General features: G+C 43.3%; 1 protein-coding gene across 3 annotated transcripts; it reads left to right on the top strand.

The window, feature by feature from the left end:
- Nucleotides 1-531: 531 nt before the first annotated feature.
- aox6 (aldehyde oxidase 6) lies at nt 532-12,794 on the top strand. Of its 3 annotated transcripts, none has more exons than XM_019276993.2 (36): nt 532-625; nt 1,282-1,491; nt 4,463-4,520; nt 4,604-4,700; nt 5,279-5,387; nt 5,493-5,619; nt 5,711-5,772; nt 5,948-6,019; nt 6,166-6,246; nt 6,323-6,467; nt 6,551-6,643; nt 6,742-6,893; nt 6,993-7,086; nt 7,184-7,293; nt 7,394-7,578; nt 7,703-7,865; nt 7,937-8,011; nt 8,106-8,275; nt 8,358-8,484; nt 8,571-8,693; nt 8,796-8,892; nt 8,976-9,100; nt 9,183-9,316; nt 9,396-9,483; nt 9,563-9,649; nt 9,725-9,916; nt 10,004-10,231; nt 10,338-10,433; nt 10,697-10,825; nt 10,912-10,986; nt 11,068-11,120; nt 11,202-11,316; nt 11,410-11,475; nt 11,576-11,764; nt 11,851-12,018; nt 12,490-12,794. In XM_019276993.2, exons 2-36 carry the CDS (start codon nt 1,348-1,350, stop codon nt 12,538-12,540), a joined length of 4,080 nt encoding a protein of 1,359 aa, XP_019132538.2. In that variant the 5' UTR covers nt 532-625; nt 1,282-1,347; the 3' UTR covers nt 12,541-12,794. The 3 variants fall into 3 exon arrangements, with proteins under 3 accessions (XP_019132538.2, XP_027147620.1, XP_019132540.2); XM_027291819.1 differs by lacking the exon at nt 532-625 and adding an exon at nt 1,738-1,902 and having other exon boundaries at nt 1,388-1,491; XM_019276995.2 differs by lacking the exons at nt 532-625; nt 1,282-1,491 and adding an exon at nt 3,595-3,671.
- The last annotated feature ends 6,447 nt before the right edge of the window (nt 12,795-19,241 follow it).

Raw genomic sequence — 19,241 nt, 5'->3', positions numbered from 1 at the left:
CTGTAAAACAGTGGTTAAAGAAGTATTTACATCATTTACTCAAGGAAAAGTACACAATGCTCTAAAAATACTCCATTACAAGGTAAAGTACCGACTACAAATTGAAAAAGGACATAGGTATTATCAGCTAAATGTACTTACAGTATCAAAAGTAAAAGTACTCATCAATGTGGAGCCATTTTAAATACTTTGTGTACTACCTGTTAGAGTTGTGCATAATACATAAACATATCATGTCCACAAAATATTAAATACATTTTCTTTGAAGTGGAAGTATAAAGTAGCATGAAATGAAAATACTCCAGTACAAGCATGTCAGAACTGTATTTACTCTAAATACAGTATTTTAGTTAATATATGTTAAATGTTGTAAGGCAGGGATGGATTTAAAGAGATTTTATGATGACAACTTTGACCTCCTGACTGATTTAAACACCCTGTGGACTCGATTTCATGATTACAGGGTCGATGATTAATATATATCTTTATTTTGCAGTGACAGGAAGTTCAGGAAAATGCCTGGAGGAACACAGTCAGCGGCCAAGCCCCTCAACACGACTATATTTCTCCTGAAATCCATCGGCCCAACAGGATTTCTGTTTAGAGAGAGGCCAGGAATCTCAAGGTAAGTCATTCAGGATGCATATTGCTCAAGCTCTTCAGGGAGCCAAGAGCCATGCAAACACATCTGCTGGTACTAGCACTACTATTTACCCATATGATCGTGTAGCAGGTAAAACAGCTCAAGAAAACTTGGTTGAAACTGTAACATAATAAACATGTTGTTTACTTTTTGGATCAGATACTGAACGTTCTTTACTAAGAGAGCACAACTGAGCCGTCCATTTTTTATAACCGCTCACTCATTGTTATCAGGGTCACAGGGTGCAGGAGCATTATTTCATTGGTTTATGACAGTGTTACTCAATCCTGGTCCTCGGGGACCACTGTCCTGCATGTTTTGGATGTTTCCTGCTCCAACACACCTGATTCAAATGAGTGGCTCATTATCAGGCCACTGCAGAGCTTGATGACGAGCTGATCATTTGAATCAGGTGTGGTGGAGCAGGAAACATCTAAAACATGCAGGGCAGGATAGGTCATGTGATAAACCTCTATTTTATGAACGTCACAATGCTGACTTAACAGACTAGAGTAGGAAGTTTCATGTTTATAACTTGAACCATCTGCTGTGTAAGTGCCTAGGCGGTTTGAAAGAACTGACCCGCCTGCGCACATGTGCTCCTGTTGACACACAATATTAAAAATAACTCATTCCAGCATGGACTTGTGGAGAGACAGATCTTGGAGTTGTTTAATGGTTTACACCAAACCGAAGCCCACCGGATGGAACATGATCCGCCTGCTGCTTTTAGGACCCCGAGCCAACCAGTCACGGGCCAGAGGGCTGGAAGTGTCTGCCGGATAGTGATCCAAGCCCAGGATGTGTGCACTATCTGTCAAGAAGGGCTGCGGTGTGTCTTGCTGCAGGTGCGTAGTCATATTTCAGGATGGTGTAAGATGTTGTAGTCATCTTTTATTGCACCACTGGCCAGAACATGACCCCATACAGCACTATCAGTCCAAATACAACACATCCAGCTGTTGACATACAGCATGTTTAGCGGAAACCACTAGCACATATCTGCGGATGTTATAAAATTAGACTCAAGAGGACATTCAAACAAGAAATGATGTGGCGTGCAGACAGATTTTCCGCACCCTTGTGTGTTGTAGGTTCGGTCACGGCAACAACGTGCACATCTCTTACATGAAGGTGTTGGCAGGTCACCAGAGACTCAGTAAGTTTGAAGTTGCTCCAGAAGGAGATAAAAAAAACTCTGAAAGAAAGAAGCCAGACCGACACCTGGGAGTTATCTGTCACAGTCTGCCCTGTCACTGGTAAGTCTTTCAAACAAGTAGGTGGCAAGAATGTAGAAAAACATTTCATAAACATAATATTTTATAGTTTGCATTGCTGAATAACTCAGTAAACTGTCGCCCCATCTCAGGCCAGACCGACATGTTAGTTAGAGTTCAATGCCAAGGCACACTGAGGCTATTCTGGGGCCACACACATCACTGAAACACTTTATGTTGGTCTTTTCTTTAATTTGTCACTCGTCTGTATCAAGTGATACGCAGTATGTGGAAGTGCCAGAAACTGCAGTTCCCAAAATGTCCACTTAAAGCTGGCTCCAGAAGTGAGTCAGTCTCCATAATTCCCCATGTAAAAGTGTTAAGTTGTGCTTAATTAATAGTATGGACACTTTTACTGACAGGTCGGTGCTGTTGCAGATGGCTTGTTTGAGAACCAAGGCGTCCCTCAGCCTTGCCTCAGGTCTGCTGATGATCCACATCTTTGTTGACATGCCAGAGCCCCCAATAAAGTTGCACGCCACAAAGTTGCAAATCAAAGTCATGCATAACTACGCGGCATAAACAAGACAAAACAAAAAACATGCATGAAACAGCTTAAAATAAGCCGTGAAAAGCTCTTTGTTTCTTCTGGTGCTTCTCCTCTGCAGTCTTTTCCTTTAGCTCCCTCTTGTGTCCTGCACACTCAGCTCTGTTGTTTGTTTCACTCTCACCCAGCAGTCTTTGACCTAGTTTTATCACAAGGGGTTTGCCTTAGGACAGAACATACAAACTCAGAACAAGAGTTTTATTATATTATTCTATTATATTTCTTTTTTGATTTGTTTGCTTCTACGCTTCTATTTATTTAAAGCGTACATGGCTTTTAAAGAATCAATCTTTATAACCTGAAGCAAACGTTAATAATAAACCTTCATCTTTGGCTTCACCTGCTGAGCAGAGTTCAGGTTAATTATTATAGAGTTTAGCTGTAAACAGGCTGCAGAGGGAAGAAGAAGAAGAGCTACAGACATGTTAATGTTATTATCTTGTACATGCCATGCGTGAGACTATCCACAACACACAAAAGTCAAGTAAATTTACAGTTAATTTAGTTATTTTATGCTCTGATTTTCCCTTTGTCCCTGAAACTTCCTTTTAAAATCTGGAGCGTGAGGGAGGAGGGTGGTTTCTAGTTTAGCAAATGGATCAAGTTGAGGAGATGCAGCAGTGTGAGACAGGAAATCATTTGATTATAGACTATAAAATAAAAGCATGTCAAACTGTGCCATCAAGAAACTGTTTTGAATTTGATGCCAGCAACATGTTTGGAATAAATTGGACAGGGTCATGTCTGTTCATCAGCTCTTCTTTTTACCAACACTCTGTAAGCATCTGGGAACTGAGGAGACTTTTTGTTGCAATCAAGTTGCTCGGTGTGAGATTTCAGCTGTACAGTTGTATTGCCAAAACATCTAATACATATAAACATTCAAACAAATATTAAAACATTCAACAGGGGACAAGCCGGGAATGCAACGATGAACTGTGTTCACAGATGACAGTAGCTGGAAATGTTCCATTTATAATGTAGTTTATTTAGTTATTTATAATCATCAATCAACACATACATGAAACCAAAAAGGAAAGTAATCCATTTTTTTGAAGTTTTTTTGAAACCTTTATTTTGAAAGTCTTGCCAGGAGGAGGTCCTGTAAATTAAAGGTAACTCAACTTTGAAAAAACTCGTCTTGCACTTTAAGATGTCCACAGGGAAAGGAGATATTTTGTGCTTCTTTATCAACGGGAAAAAGGTAAAAAATAATCTTTTATTAACGTCCTAAATAGTTTGTCTTGTTGTAGATACGTTTAGCCGCAACCTGACACTTTGTTTTGTCGCCAACTTTCGCCACAAATGTGTGTGTTGAAGCAGCAGAAGTGACAAAATGGCAAAGTAGTGTCAAATCAGTGACTGGTGTTACGGCGAAATTTGTGACCCGTCAGTTTTTGTGACGGAAACGGCTATTGGTTTATCAAATAAAAGCTCGACTGTAAAACACATATTACAGCTGCCCACTAGTTTCACACCTGTTAAACTTAATGACTCACTATGTGTGGCAACATCTGAAGAAATAAAGTATGTGACCAACCTTTTTTAAAACATTTACAAACGTTTTACATTTTGTTATAAATATATGACAATGTTATGCATACCATATTACATAGAGATACTGAGTTAAATATCTCTTATGCAAAACCTTGTGGGCTTAATTAATAGGAAACTGGCTCAGAAAAAAATCTGAAAAATGTGATGGAAAAAGATCAAATTGACATCGGCGCTGAAATGAAATGGCTTTGAAATTAAATTTGACAGATGCAGAGAGCTTGAGCTGCAACAAATACTTGGTTTTCTGCTCTTTCTTGCTGTGTATGACAGTAAACAAAATATCTGAGTTTTGTACGGCTGACATTTGAAGATGTCATTTTAGGAAACTATGGTGAGCATTTTGCACAATTTTTGCAACATTTAACCGACTATAAACGATTAGCTGAGAAAATAACATGCAGATTAATTGATGGAAATGTTCTTCTTCTGTGAAAACAGGTAACAGAGAGCCATGCAGACCCTGAAACCACGCTGCTGTCCTTCCTCAGAGAGAAGCGTATCTTTCACATCAGCTTCAAATCCACTTCCACAAATCATCATTGTTTTGAATTTTAATTATTTCCTTGACTGTCACTTCAGTGAGGTTAACTGGAACCAAGTATGGCTGTGGCGGCGGAGGCTGCGGGGCGTGCACGGTCATGGTGTCGCGCTACCAACCTGCCACCAAAACCATCAGGTATCCTTTAAGAGAGACCACATGACCCTGCTCCTGTACCTTTACACACTATAGCATCTAAAAGACAACAGTAACATTGGCGCCAGACACAGAATGGAAGAGGTTAAAGATGCATTCACACTGTGCCATAGAGTTCGTAGAGTTTGGGAGATAATTCGACAATAACAACTAACAGAAACGTCTCCCTGATGGAGACACAGCTGTCAGATAGCAGACTTCCAAATCTGGTGAACTCCCACCAAGCTTTATCTTACAGCTCAGTGTAAAATCCATTTGTTCGACCATGAACATAGTTGGTTAAATTCCAAAATACCGAACACTGTCACCATTTGATTAACTGAATCTGATTTTTAGGAAACAAGAGGGAGTCTGAATGTGAGCTGGTTATCTGCCAAAGTGGTGGTTGGAGGTAATTTTCCCTTCCTGGTTCCAAACCAGTGCAACATCTGTCTCACTCTTTCAGTCCTCTGTAGCAGAGGAGGAGATAATCCGCCGCAAACAACCTCCCAAATGTAAAACAGATGTTGGACAAAGACTAGTGAGTGCTTGAAATGTCATTACCTTCACCACACTGTCAGACATTATTCAGCCAACGCCTGCCTCCTGCCGCTCTGCCAGCTTCACGGAGCCGCCGTCATCACGGTGGAGGGCGTCGGCAGCACCAAGACCAGGATCCACCCTGTACAGGTGCTGCTGAGGGAGTCACCTTTTGTAGATATCGAGTGTAAACCTATCTTGAGACTGCTAAAGCTCATTACCTTAAACCTTAAACTGTGTATTGTGTGTTTGTAGGAGCGAATAGCGAAGGCTCATGGCTCCCAGTGTGGCTTCTGCACTCCAGGGATGGTGATGTCCATGTACGCCCTGCTGAGGAACAAGCCTCAGCCCACCATGGAGGACATCACGGAGGCTCTGGCTGGTTTGTTTTATCCTGTTGACTTATATGGTGTCATATGTGAAAAACAATACAAGCTCACCCAGAGTATTCTCATTGTGTCGTTGCTTTTCAGGTAATCTGTGTCGTTGCACCGGATACCGGCCCATTGTTGACGGCTGCAGGACTTTCTGTCAGGTACAAAACTCAGCCGCAAAACCCAACACGAGTCAGGTGATTCAGTAATTGGACGTTGAGTTTCAGGGTGCAGAATCCTTTTGATCCGATGATAAACGCATTAAGCCACGTGTCAGGGAAAATGTGATAAGTGTAATTGCTGCATGCGGCGTGACATCTATATAAATCAAAACAGGAGGCCGACTGCTGCCGAGCCAACGTAGCTGCAAACTGTTGTCTCAATGGAGAAGGAGATGAAGCAGAGCATGTGAGTTCTTAGTGTCTCTTTTTTGTCTATTTTTATGTTGGACTATTCTTGTCTCACACACACAGCCTCCTCAGGCATTTTGAGGTCAAGCTGGCTGAGGTTTCATCTTTTATTTCACCTCATACAACACTCGTTTTGTGCTCCAGGAAAAGCCACAGTTGTTTGACAAGGAAGTGTTTCTTCCTCTCGACCCGACGCAGGAGCTGATCTTCCCCCCTGAACTGATCGTAAGTCGGATGCAGCGCTCAGTATTCGAGGCTGGAAAAGATACAAAATATATAAAGATTCCGCTTTTATCCATAGCTGATGGCAGAATCGGGGAACCCACAGACACTCACTTTTCGTGGGGAGAGGGTGAGCTGGGTGTCTCCTGTCTCTTTGGAGGAGCTGGTCCAGCTCAAGACCAGTAACCCTGAAGCTCCACTGGTCATGGGAAACACCAACACAGGTGAGCAGTGTGTGGTATTGAGATATTGATTGATGAGTCAGGCCAGTTTAATAAAACTTTGCTGTCTCTGCTTTGTGTTGAAGGTCCAGATATGAAGTTCAAAGGCGTCCTGCATCCTCTGATAATCTCTCCAGCGAGAGTTAAGGAGCTGTTTGAGGTCACTCAGACTCCGCAGGGTGGGTATCCCCCATTTGACGTGCAGAGACAATGATTCTCCCTTACAAGCAGCACTGAACTCTCAGCTTTGTCGTGTAACAGACTGACTTCTCTGCAGGCGTTTGGGTGGGAGCGGGCTGCAGTCTGTCCGAGGTCCGGTCTCTTTTGGAGAATCTACTTCCTCAGTTTCCAGAGGAGAAGACCGAACTGTTCAGAGCCGTGATCCAGCAGCTGGGCAACCTGGGAAGCCAGCAGATCCGTAACGTTGCTGCAAGTAGACTTAACTCCGACTTCACTGAAATACTCAATCAGAATTGTTTGAAATAGATTTACAATAAGTTAAATGAAATCCTACGAATGTGTGTTTAGTCTCTTGGGGGAAACATTGTAAGTGCATACCCAAACTCAGACCTGAACCCCGTTTTGGCTGCTGGGAACTGCAAAGTGAGCGTCATTTCTCACGGTAAGTCATGGACGAACAGCTTCTGGAAGAATCTCTGCTGTAAAGAAAAATGTTTCTTCTCTCCTGACTAACAAGTGCTCATGTCTGAATCCACCAGGAGGAAGACGAGAGGTTCCTCTGAATCAAGACTTCTTCGTGAGCTTTGGGAAAACCACCCTGAAGCCGGAGGAGGTTGTTGTTTCAGTCTTCATTCCCTTCACCAGAAAGGTGCAAATCTTCTTCTCTTACAGTTTATTGTTGTTTTTGTCCACGCAGATGAAAAGCAGCTCAAACGACTCCCACATATATATGAATGTTTGTCCTGCAGGGGGAGTTTGTCCGAGCTTTCCGTCAGGCTCCGAGGAAGGAGAACTCCTTCGCCACAGTGACGACCGGCATGAGAGTGTTCTTCTCGGAGGGATCCAGAGCGGTTCAGGATATCAGCATTTACTACGGAGGAATGGGGCCGACCACCATGAGCGCCGCCAAAACCTGCGCAGCCATCGCCACAAGGTTTTTTCTTTACCCTTCCTTCCCTTCATCTAACCAACCACTTCTGTTTGTACCCTATGAAGAGAAACCAGAAAGCATCTTTAATTTCAGTATATGCAGAATAAAAATCCTGTGTTTCCTTCAGGCCCTGGAACGATGAGACCCTCAGCCGGGCCTATGACGTCCTGCTAGATGAGTTGGTCCTCCCTCCTTCTGCTCCTGGAGGAAAGGTGGAGTTTCGTCGCTCTTTGACGCTCAGCTTCCTCTTCAAATTTCACCTGGAGGTCCTGCAGAAGCTCGGAGAAATGGTAAGACAGGACACTACATGATGAGATGAAACATGGTAGATCCTGTGAGGCTTACGAGTTTCTGTTGGCAGAACAAGATTACAGATGAGAAGATGCAGATACAGCCTTTACCCAGAGAGATCCAACCCAGTCTGCAAGAGTTCCAGGTCAGAAAATGCTTCGATCACTCCACTACCAAGCAATAAACGAGGTTGTGTTAGTAGTAAACAAACCTGACCGCTTCCTTTTCGTCTTCTGCAGCATGTGTCAAAGGACCAGAGCAACCAGGACCCAGTGGGGCGTCCCATCATGCATCGCTCCGCCATCAGCCAGGCCACGGGCGAGGCCATGTACTGTGACGACATCCCCAGAACAGACGGGGAGCTCTTTCTGGCTCTGGTCACCAGCTCTCGAGCGCACGCTAAAATCATGTAAGGAGAAAGTTTTGCATCTGATGACGTCCTACACGCACTCTGATGTAAATTTAGACTTCTCTGTCTTTGCGTCCAACAGAGGGCTGGACGCGAGCGAGGCTCTGCGGGTTCCCGGCGTCGTCGATGTCATCACGGCCAAAGATATTCCTGGGAAGAAAGTCCGCTCGATGTTTGGTTATCACGAGGAGCTGCTTGCTCAGAGCGAGGTAGTGTTTTCATCTTTCTTTGGTGACCCCTACTGGTCCTGCGTCCCACAAACCATCTCGTCGACCCTCTTGCTGTCTGTCTGCAGGTGTCATGCGTCGGTCAAATGTTATGTGCTGTCGTCGCTGATACGAGGGCACACGCCAAGCGGGGAGCAGCGGCTGTGAAGATCAGCTATGAAGACCTGCCTGACCCGGTTTTTACCATCGAGGTGTGTGGAGTCAAACGAATCACATGGAATCACATCTCACTTTACACTTCTTACAAGTAAAAGGTGTGTGAGCTCACACCACGGCTCCTCTCGTCGTGACAGGAAGCCGTCGAGAAGTCGTCTTTCTTCGAGCCTCGGAGGGTGATCCAGAGAGGAGACGTGACCGAAGCCTTTAAAACCGTTGATCAGCTTCATGAAGGTGAGCGTCTGTCTCGTCTGTTTTTGTCATGGTGACTGCTCTGAAGTGTGTTTAGCTCACTGTGTTTGTCATCGTTTCCTCAGGAGAGATTCGAATCGGCGGCCAGGAGCATTTCTACATGGAGACCCAGAGCATGCTGGTAGTTCCTGTTGGTGAGGAGACAGAGTTCAACATCTACGTCTCCACTCAGTTTCCAACATTAGCTCAGGTACACTCTGTTAACTGTTGAACAGTCCTTCGACGAAGACCAACCGGTGGGTTCACACTACATGAATGTGTCATCCGTGCAGGAAGCAGTTGCGGAGACGTTGGATATCCCGTCCAACAGAGTCACCTGTCACGTCAAAAGGATGGGCGGGGCTTTCGGTGGGAAGGTCACTAAAACCGCGATACTGGCGAGCATTACGTCACTGGCTGCGTGGAAGTAAGTCACAAAAACAACACTGCCCCCACAAACGGGGTCAGAAACTGTGAAATAATACTGCTTTAAATGTTTTGATCAGGACCAATCGCGCCGTGCGCTGCGTCCTGGAGCGAGGCGAGGACATGTTGATCACGGGAGGTCGTCATCCCGTCGTGGGAAAATATAAAGTAATAAACAGCACGTTCAAGACACGTTACGAGATCATCCAAAGGGTAAAAGAGATGAAAGTGTCCGTGTTTGTTGCAGGTGGGTTTCATGAACGACGGAAGGATCGTGGCTGCAGATCTCCAGTACTACGCCAACGCTGGAAACACTCTCGATGAATCTGTTCTGGTCAGTAGAAGTTTGTGCCTGTTTGTGTCGTGTTACAAGAAAAGGCTGCAGTCGTTGATTTTCTTCTTCTTGCAGGTGGTAGAAAAAATACTGCTTCACATGGACAACGCCTACAACATCCCCAACCTGCAGGGCCGTGCTGCCGCCTGCAGGACCAACCTGCCCTCCAACACAGCCTTCAGGGGCTTCGGTGTGCCCCAGAGCATCATGGTCGTGGAGAACATGGTCAACGACGTGGCTGTGGTGCTGGGACGCCCCGCAGACGAGGTCCATAATCCATCTTTTCTTGCCGTACGCTTGATGTTATCGGCAGCAGCCCAGTGTGACCGGCTTCCGTTTTCTTTTCTTCGTCAGATTCGGGAGATCAACATGTACAAGGGGCCGTCGGCCACGCACTACAAGTTCGAGTTCAGCCCGGAGAACATGCTGCGCTGCTGGGAAGAATGCAAGGTCAAGTCTGACTACAGCGCCCGCCGCAGAGATATCGACAAGTTCAACCAGCAGAACCGCTGGAAGAAGAGGGGCATGTCCATCATTCCCATTAAATATGGAATTGCATTTGGGGAGGGCTTCTTAAACCAGGTCTGTGGGATTCACGTTGGCCTTTCTTCGCTTGTTGATCAGGTTATTGTGGCTGTTTGCCAATCTGACATGACCACATTGAAATAATTGTTTGTGGGCGTAACAGGCTGCAGCTCTGGTCCACATCTATAAAGACGGCTCTGTTTTGGTCACTCATGGTGGGACGGAGATGGGACAGGGAATCCACACTAAGATGCAACAGGTACTGACATCCACAAACATTTAAACATGCACAGACTGCTTGATTCATCGCTAGAAATGATGTCAACATTTTACTGCCATAGTGTAAATATAAAACATGTGTACAACTTGAATTATAGTATTCACTCTAACCAGATCAGCTCCAGCAGATTCTCCAGCTGGTGGTCTCTCCCAACGTAGCCAAGTACGGAGCCAAAATGGCAACCACTGTGTCCGGCAGCTCATCGGGTTACTCACAGTTCACTGCGTTTTGTTTCCCGTCAGGTGGCGAGTCGGGAGCTCCACATCCCGTCCTCTAAGATCTACATCAGCGAAACCAGCACCAGCACTGTCCCCAACGCCTGCCCCTCTGCTGCCTCCTTCGGTACCGATGCCAACGGCATGGCGGTCAAGGTCGAGTCCTGTTGTGTGCTGAATATTTAACGTTCAGTGACTTTCAAGTGTAATAATATTTAGAAGTTTTTGTTTCTTTGATTCAGAATGCCTGTCAGACTCTGTACAAAAGACTGGAGCCTGTAAGACAGAAGAACCCCAACGGATCATGGGAGAGCTGGGTATGTTTTTTTAATAACAGCATGAATTTTTTTGTGATTGCTGAGCTAGCAGATGAACACATTTCTTTCTTTTGTTCTCAGACAACGGCAGCGTTTTTTGACAAAATCAGTTTGTCAGCCACCGGCTACTACAGGTACGACAGAAAACAAGCCAGTCTTTATATTTATTTATTTATTAATCAGGTGACACTAACAGCTTCCCGTTTGTCCCTCAGGGGTCCGGACCTTTACATGGACTGGGTGAAGATGGAGGGGCAGCCTTATGCTTACTATACGTACGGAGTGTGTTGCAGCGAGGTGGAGCTGGACTGTCTCACGGGAGACTACAGGGTCAGAACTGAAACCATTTCATCACGTTCGACTCGTCGGGACAAGGCGACGTTTTCAGGATTTAAAAGAACTTTTTTGTTTTGCTTCTTGTAGACGGTGAGGACGGACATCATGGTCGACCTCGGTAGAAGTGTGAACCCCTCAGTCGACATCGGCCAGGTGAGATTTAAGTCCCTTCTAAACATTTCCTCGTTCTGTCCATACGTCCTTCCTTCAACCGTCCGTCTTTCCTTTCCTCTCTCCTCTGTCCTCCTCTCAGATCGAGGGAGCCTTCATGCAGGGTTTAGGTCTCTACACTCTAGAGGAGTTGAAGTTTTCCCCCTCTGGGCTCCTGTACACTCGAGGTCCGTCTCAGTATAAGATCCCCGCGGTGTGCGACGTGCCGCTTTGCTTCAACGTTTACCTGCTGTCGGACTCCGACAACCCCCACGCCATCTACTCCTCCAAGGTGAGAGGTCGTGATGCACAGCTGAATGTCTTTGTCATCAATCTACGCAACGAGTAATGGTTCCTGATGCTTCTCTGGATCTGCAGGGTATCGGAGAACCCATCCTCTTCCTGGGCAGTTCGGTGTTCTTCGCCATTAAAGACGCTGTGGCTGCAGCCCGAGCCGAGTCCGGTTTAGTCGGCCCATTCTCCCTGCACAGCCCAGCGACACCGGAGAGGACATGTCTGGCTTGTGCCACCCCGTTCACTCAGAAGGTAATGATGCTGAATTATTGATGTTTCTTAATGATCAAGCTGCTTTAAGGTAGGTGGTAGGCTGTAGGTGTCTGTAGACGGGCAGGTGAATCATCTTCTGCCCCAGATTGAGTAGAATTGAGGAGTCACACCATCGAGTAAAACTAAACGGGAGCTTTTGAGCTTTTTTTAATTCAATGACAGGATGCTGTGGTGTGATTTCTAATTACAGGTTAATTAGAAAAAGTGATGCCAGTTACATACAGAGGAAGCTTCTGTACAAGACTCCCATCAATTTATTACTTTATTTTGTATATTTAAGTCGTTCCTTGTTGTTTTGTTTGTTGGAGGTAAACTTGAAACAAATAAACTAATTAAAATGTACTGAGATGAGGTGAGCCATCCCAAATCAAAGTGACTAGAAAATGATTTGTTGAATACAAAATGTCCATTACAAAGTAAACTGATTTATTTTCGTGTTTTTGTTTCCAGATTCCAGCCAGCAAACCGGGATCTTTCAAACCATGGGCCTTAAACATCTAAAATCTGATCGAGGGGTGCTCAGCAACTACTCCATGTACGAAGGCTCAGTCCTCGCCGTGGCGGCCCAGGGTTCGAATCCGACCTCTGGCTCTTTCCGGCATGTCATTCCCTGTCACTCTGTATCGAATAAAGCTAAAAAATATATCTCAAAAAAAAAAAAAAAAATCTGATCAAACTGAAGCTAAACCAACTGTGAACTAAATGAAACTAACAAACATGAAGTGAACCACTTTACTAACACTCTAATGTAACTGATATTCACATGTACATTTTAAACAAACAAAAGGCTTCTGTGTTTTTTTTACAGACGTTTTAACTTTACCATAGTGAGTGTTGGTTTAAAGCTCATGTTTGTCTTCCATGTGGCCACCAGAGGGTGTTATATCACTTTTAATTTGGGCAGGAGAGCCTAGACTAGCTGTAGACTTCTATGATTTTAGTGTGAGCTCTTGTGCTGAAGATGAAGAGCTCCCCTCCCAGATCAGTGTCAGCTGTAGCTTGGTGGAAATCAAAGTGATCCATGCTGGGAAGACTTCATGGCATTTGACGTAAGCTGTGAATGAAGGGGACCAACCGTTCCAACAGCTCCTTTGTATGATAAGATGTATAAATGCCACAGTGTTGCACGGAGCTGACGCAGCACAAAAGAGCTGGTTATTCTTGAAAACACGTTTTCCTGAAGTCGAGACGATCCAAAGAAGCTGCAACCAGAGAATGGTTGGAGCCTGAAATAAAATACTAAACAACGAAGAATCATTTAAATAGTTGCATGTTTTTAAATAATTGTAGAAGGAAAACATGCCACTGTTGAATACAAAATTTAAAAAACAATCAGTTTATGTGGTAATTAATATAGAATTGATAACTAATGTAGTAAAAAACGAAAGCAAATGGACTCTTAAGAGGATACAAAGTAATAAGACGCAGGTCAATTAGGAAACGTCCTTTTTAAATGATCAGTGTGTAGGATTTAGTGACATCTAACAGTGTAATTGCTGATTGCAACCCCTTCGCCTCACTGAAACCTGAAAGTCCCTATTGGGAGCCAGTGTTTAGTTTGTCCTTACTAGGCTACTGTAGAAACATGGAGATTCAACCTGGCAGAATCAGCAGAAGAGGACCCACGGTGTCGGAGTCAAGACCGAGGCCAGACAGTATATAGTCTACTAAGAAATCTCCTTGGGTGAGGCATGGTTACTACATTTAGTCAGCTGCCTCGCAGTATTTACAAACTGATGCGTGTTCTTTCAGACACGGTTTTGCAGATGAACTCTTTGTGGTTTAGGAAATTTTAATCCAGAAGATTTGGCTGACGTCTCCTCCCAGACAGTTAATAACAAATAAATCAGACAATGCACAAGCAATTAAGAGACATCCCCAAAGTTCTGGTCTTGACCAGTCTTGAACTTAAATCCAGAGTCCTCTTTGTCTGAGACCGATGCCTTTTAAAAAGTCGTATTATATTATGCCATATTCTGTATGTAAAGCAGCATAAATCTGACACACTGGGCTTTTAATGGATACTGAAGTTTTAAAATAAATATAAATTACCACCGAATTTAGTCGACTAATTGCTGCATTGCAATCTCCTTACCTTCCTAGTGTAATGGAGAAACAAATGCTTGAAGGTCTGTGTCTATAGTCACAGATTTAGTTTGTCTGTTCTGGGCTACTGTAGAAACACTGAGTTTCTGTTACAGGAATTTTTAAAGGAAAATCCTTGAATAAAGAAGACTGGATTCAAAGTATCAAAGTTTAAGTTGAATTTATTATTCTTGTACAAGAAGGAGCGTTTCACAGTGCAACACACAAAAGGGGTTACAGAGAAAAGGCTCCTTGAGGAGCTCTAACAGTTGGTTCTTACACATTTTTTTTTAAAATGGGCTCTCTCTGACACCGATAATTTCTCTTTTTGGCTCTCTGCTCAGCGAAATGACACTTCTCAGGCCTGTCTCTCACATCCTTGTCTCTCCTGTCCTTGAACTACTGATATCTCTCCCTGCCATCCTCTGCAAAACATAGTCGAAATAAGGGAAGTGCACGAGACATGCAAAAAAAAAAAACAGGAAACACACACATTATGAGTTAAGACATATGAACCCCAGTATAATCCAAATTTTTTAACATGGAAGGCCTCCATGAAATAGCATAACAAATATTTTGGCTGTATTATAGCATGCATTTGGCATTTTTGGCTTTCTTTTGGCATTAAGAAAGCCCTTTGGCTTAACTGTGGTATGATTAGGATTATCAATAATAGATAAGGAGGCGCCAGCAATATGTGGCTGAGTTAAGGCATGTTTATGGCATGCCAGAAGATTGAACAGCTGATTTGGGGCTCTTCTGGGACATTTCTGGCTATATTTTGGAAGTCCACAATTTGTTTTGGCTTTGGCTCCCTTTTGGTATGATTTTGGCTTTCGAGATGATTCAAAGAAGCTGCAACCAGAGAATGGTTGGAGCCTGAAATAAAATACTAAACGACGAAGAATCGTTTAAATAGTTGCATGTTTTTAAATAACTGTAGAAGGAAAACATGCCACTGTTGAATACAAAATTTAAAAAGTCAGTTTATGTGGTAATTAATATAGAATTGATAACTAATATAGTAAACAAACGAAAGCAAACAGATACAAAGTAATAAGACCTGCTGCAACGAGCCCATATGCATCTGGATGGTGGGGGAGGCACAGTGAGGATCACATTCTTTGATTTCTCCAGTGCTTTCAACACCATTCAGCCTCTGCTACTGGGTGAGAAGCTGTGGGTGATGGGTGTTGACGACGCAGTGATCTCCTGGATTACTGACTACTTGACAGGCCGGCCACAGTTTGTCCGTCTGGGCAGTGGGCTGTCTGATGTGGTGGTCAGTGATACAGGAGCTCCACAGGGGACTGTGCTTTCTCCCTTCCTCTTCACCTTATACACCACCGACTTTAAGTACAACTCTGAGTCATGTCACCTGCAGAAGTTCTCTGATGACTCAGCTGTTGTCGGGTGTATAGGTGTATATATTTTGCTTTATAGTATATTTTTATTCTTTGTTGTCACTTGTCACTTTGTGTAATGCTGCTGCTGCACTATAATTTCCCAGCTTGGGATAAATAAAGTATATCTGTCTGTCTGTCTGTCTGTCTGTCTGTCTGTCTGTCTGTCTGTCTGTCTGTCTGTCTGTCAGTCTGTCTATCTATCTATCTATCTATCTATCTATCAATCAATCAATCAATCAATCAATCAATGCACCTCGTTCTTTTAACCCCCATAAGTCAGCTCCCACCGCTTAGAGGTCTTTCATTTGTACACGACAGCTTACAGTACTTATATTTTCTTGTGTCTTCAGGCCTTTTTTCTTGCAATATTCTTTGAATTCGGTCCATTTTTATCTCATTAGTATAAAAAGATTTTTTTTCCCCACTGTAGATATAAAAGGAGCAAAATTAAAAAGGTTATTTTCGGGTGTCTTCCAACAAAACAGTATGTGACAATCCTATCAAGCCATAAATAATATATTATAAAAATGTTATAAAAGTTTTATGAAATCTGACTGCGGGCCGTGATTGGCCTAACTTTGGACATAGATTTAATTAATTAAGTGATTATATTATACAGTAGTAGTAATAGTGCGTTAAAAACCAAAAAAACAACAACACATTCCTCTTTAAAATAATAAAAAATAAAATATTATTTTCAGCTCTGCTCCAGCTTCACACCTGAGACAGAGGCTTAATTTAAAGTCCGCATTCACAGCTCGTACTGTCTTTTTAATTTATTTTTATTTTACTGTTTTTAAGAAACATTCCTGTGATTTGAGGTGAGGTTTTGTAGTAAAACTCGCACAAAAAACTGGAGTTTGACTCTGTGAATGGACTCATCTCTCACCTGTGGCACACATCAGCCTTTAAATGTGTGATTTAATCTGTTATTAACTAAACTAAAAACTAAAAAACACAAAAATAAATCAATTTAATACGCTTTGTAATGGACATTTTGTATTCAACAAATCATTTTCTAGTCACTTTGATTTGGAATGGCTCACCTCATCTCAGTACATTTGAATTAGTTTATTTGTTTCAAGTTTACCTTTATTTTACAAGACTCCAACAAACAAAACAAGAAGGAACGACATAAATATACAAAAGTAATAAATTGATGGGAGTCTTGTACAGAAGCTTCCTCTGCATGTAACTGGCATCACTTTTTCTAATTAACCTGTAATTAGAAATCACACCACAGCATCCTGTCATTGATATGCCTGTCTTACACACTGGAGATTTAATTAAATTAAGTGACTATATTACACAGTAGTAGTAATAGTGTGTTAAAAAACAAAATAAAACACATTCCTCTGTGTAATATATTGTAAAAATGTTATAAAAGTTTTATGAAATCTGACTGCGGGCCGTGATTGGCCTAACTTTGGACACAGATTTAATTAAATTAAGTGAATATATTATACAGTAGTAGTAATAGTGCGTAAAAAAACAAAAAACAAAACACATTCCTCTGTGTTAGAAAATTTAAAGGATCAGCATGTAGGATTTTGTGACATCTAACAGTGCAACATCTAATTGTGGAAGTCCACAATTTGTTTTGGCTTTGGCTCCTTTTTTGGTATGATTTTGGCTTTCCTTAATTTGGGCAATTTATGGCCCAGACATCCAGCCATAACCTTGCCAAAATGACAAGCCAGATTTTTTATTTCCCACTGTAGATATAAAAGGAGTATTTTTAAGTAGCAAAATTAAAAAGGTTGTTATTTTCAGGTGTCTTCCAGCGATACAGTATCTGACAATCCTAGAAAGCCATAAATAATATATTATAAAAATGTTATAAAAGTTTTATGAAATCTGACTGCGGGCCGTGATTGGCCTAACTTTGGACATAGATTTAATTAATTAAGTGAACAAAAGAGAAAGGGGACAGGGAGGGGTCGGCGTGGGAAAGTAAAAGGGGAAAAGAGTGTGGAAATGGAGAATTATAGGGGGTGGGGAGAGAAAAGTAAAATTAGGAAGGGAAAATTGTGTGTGAAAGAAAGCATAGAGATTAAACAGAGAAGATGAGGATTTCGATGCGAAGGAGAAGTGGCTATACAACTTGCCATGGATGTCCAGATCGTAACCAGCGATATTATCTATGGGTCACCCAAACAAGCTAAATACCGAGATGTAAATTGAAAACATCGCGAGTTCAACTTCCAACTCGAGTCCGGCCCGCTTTTCCCCACCTCTGCCACATATTAAATCGTAGGGCGGTGCCCACGATTAGTACGATTAGTTCATAGATTATGTCTCGCCGACCCAACAGCGTGTGTCACAAATCATTGTGTTTTGTTTTTGATCACACGTTGCTTTTGCGCTCGAACATGCGGCGCTTCCCCTGCCGCAGCTGCCGGTCGGCACACACACACATTCCACCCACTCACGCACACTCCCCTCCACAGTGTAGGCGGCGGAGCATCCGCTAGGCCTAACGGTAACAACATCCATACCAAAACACATGACCCCTTGCTCCCATACGTCACTCTTTTCCTGTCTCATCCATTCTCTCCTTACTCTTTCCTTTTGCCTTTTTTTCTATTTCTTCTTCTCCCCCAGGTTTTTTGGGATTCACCTTGGCCTTTCTTTCTTCGCGTTGTTGATATTCGGTTAATTGGGCTGTTTGCCAATCTGCCATACGCACATTGCACTACTGTTTGTTTGTCGGTGTCCCCGTCTGCCGCTCTGGTCCACATCTCTCCAGCGGCTCTGTTTGGGTCCCAATCCTGAGTGGGCCCGGCGCTGGGCCCGGGAATCCCCCCGCTAAGACTGCACCCGGTCCTAGACCTCCACCCCCCAGTCCCCCAACTGCACCTCCTGCTTGATTCTTGTTCGCCCTGATGCTGTCCCCATTTTACTAGCGCTCTGCTTCTTCTTCTTCGCCTGCCTGAGCCGGCCAAAGTGTAATATAAAACATGCGTACAACTTAATTAAGTATATCACTCTAACCAGATCAACTCCAGCAATTCTTTCAGCCGGTGGTTTTCTCACCAATGTAGCCGAGTACGGGAGGGCCCAAAATGGCAACCACTGTTGGTCCGGCAGCGCATCCGGTTACTCATCAGTTCACTGCATTTTGTTTCCGTCAGGTGGCGAGTCGGGAGCTCCACATCCCGTCGTCTAAGATTACATCACAGCGAAACCAGCCACCAGCACTGTCCCCAAACGGCTCTGCCCCTCTGCTGCCCCTTCGGGTACCGAGCCCAACGGCATGCGGGTCAAGGTCGAGTCCGCGTTGTGTTGCTGAAATATGAAGCGTTCAGTGACTTCAAGTGTAATAATAATGAATTTAGAAGTTTTTGTTTCTTTGATGTCAAATGCCTGTCAGACTCGTTACAAAAGACGGAGCCTGTAAGGCAAGGAACCGATATGTCTTGTTTTTTTTAACTCAAGTTGGTAGTTGCTAAAACGACTACAAAAAGGCGCACTGAAGGCAAGGGGACGAATAGCTGAATGGGAATAATTCTGGAAATTTTTAATCAACAGGATTTGCTGGTGGAGGTAGCAGTTGAACATTATGTAGCTCTGTCTGCAGGACGCACTGAACATGCGTTTTTTGACAAAATCAGTTTGTCAGCCACAGGCTACTACAGGTAGCAACAGAAAACAAGCCAGTTTTTATATTTATTTATTTATTTATTTTATTTATTTATTATTTATTTATTT

The sequence above is a fragment of the Larimichthys crocea genome, chromosome XIX, assembly GCF_000972845.2.
Source record: "Larimichthys crocea isolate SSNF chromosome XIX, L_crocea_2.0, whole genome shotgun sequence".
Classification (NCBI taxonomy): Eukaryota; Metazoa; Chordata; class Actinopteri; family Sciaenidae; genus Larimichthys; species Larimichthys crocea.
The sequence above is the reverse complement of the archived record's forward strand: the minus strand, read 5'-3'. Positions and strand labels throughout refer to the sequence as shown.